Source organism: Cervus canadensis, chromosome 11 (genome assembly GCF_019320065.1).
Source record: "Cervus canadensis isolate Bull #8, Minnesota chromosome 11, ASM1932006v1, whole genome shotgun sequence".
In the NCBI taxonomy this organism is placed as follows: Eukaryota; Metazoa; Chordata; class Mammalia; order Artiodactyla; family Cervidae; genus Cervus; species Cervus canadensis.
In genome coordinates, this window is record NC_057396.1 from 72,297,917 (window position 1) to 72,299,256 (window position 1,340).

General features: G+C 36.5%; 1 protein-coding gene across 1 annotated transcript; it reads left to right on the plus strand.

Moving 5' to 3' along the window:
- Positions 1-6: 6 nt before the first annotated feature.
- On the plus strand, positions 7-855 carry LOC122450386 (olfactory receptor 4A47-like). Its single transcript, XM_043482706.1, has one exon. The coding sequence runs from the start codon at positions 7-9 to the stop codon at positions 853-855; it is 849 nt and encodes a 282-aa protein (XP_043338641.1).
- Positions 856-1,340: the final 485 nt, after the last annotated feature.

Sequence of the window (1,340 nt, forward strand, 5' to 3'; positions counted from 1 at the left end):
TTGTTTATGTTCCTGTTTGTCTATATTTTGACTGTGGTGGGCAATTTTCTAATTATAGTCACTATAACTGTCAGTAAGACCCTGAACTCACCAATGTACTTTTTTCTTGCTTGCTTATCATTTATGGATATTGCTTATTCCTCTTCTATCACCCCCAGATTGATCTCAGACTTGTTCTTTGGAGAAAAAACCATAACCTTTAAATCTTGTATGACCCAGTTGTTTACAGAGCACCTTTTTTCTGGATCCGGGGTCTTCCTTCTGCTGGTAATGGCCTATGACCGCTATGTGGCCATCTGTAAGCCCTTACATTATTTGGTGATCATGAGGCAGAGGGTGTGTGTTTTACTGCTAGTGGTGTCCTGGGCTGGAGGCTTCTTGCACTCAGTAATTCAACTTAGTACTATTTATGGGCTCCCATTCTGTGGCCCCAATGTCATTGATCACTTTCTCTGTGACATGTACCCCTTATTGAAACTCGTCTGTGCTGACACCTATATCATTGGCGTCTTAGTTGTGGTCAATGGAGGACTGATCTGTACTCTTGTGTTTCTGCTCTTACTCGTCTCCTACGGAGTCATCCTACACTCTCTGAAGAACCTGAGTCAGGAAGGGAGGCGGAAAGCCCTCCAGACCTGTGGTTCCCACATCACTGTGGTGGTCTGCTTCTTTGTTCCCTGTATTTTCATATATGTAAGACCTGCTAAGACCTTCTACATTGATAAATCATTGAGCGTGTTCTATACAGTTATAACCCCCATGCTGAACCCACTAATCTACAGTCTGAGAAATTCTGAGTTAACTTATGCTATGAAGAAGCTCTGGAAAAGAAGCATCATATCCCATGTTAAATAAATGCATCATCCATCATGAAGGGAGTCATTTGACACCAAGGTTCATTTTCTTAGAATGCAGAAGTCATTTTAAAATTTGTTTTGATTTCTCTTTCTTCAAAGAGTTTATGGTAATTATAATTAAAGATTACAATTATACAACCAGGGTATAAAAACAGTTTACCTACCTACTAGAATCAATTATCTTGTTTATCAGTGTACCTAGAATGGTGTAATGCCTATATGGTAAGAAATTAATATGTAATGAATTAGCGAGTTAATTACTATATAGTTATACTGATTTTTCACCAACTTATGCATTTATATTTTTTATTCTTTTTCAGAGACAGTGTAATTTTTATTTAGTATCTTGTCATTTAAGTTAACATTTTTACTCATACAGTTTAAAAGACATAATTATATATAGCTTGCCTTTACTGTATTTCATCACATTATACAACACTTTTACACTTTTAGTGTTTACAATGAAACTGAAGTAAAATAGAT

Coding starts and splice junctions, on each gene's coding strand:
- LOC122450386 (XM_043482706.1), top strand. CDS start 7: ATGTTCCTGTTTGTCTATATTTTGACTGTGGTGGGCAATTTTCTAATT.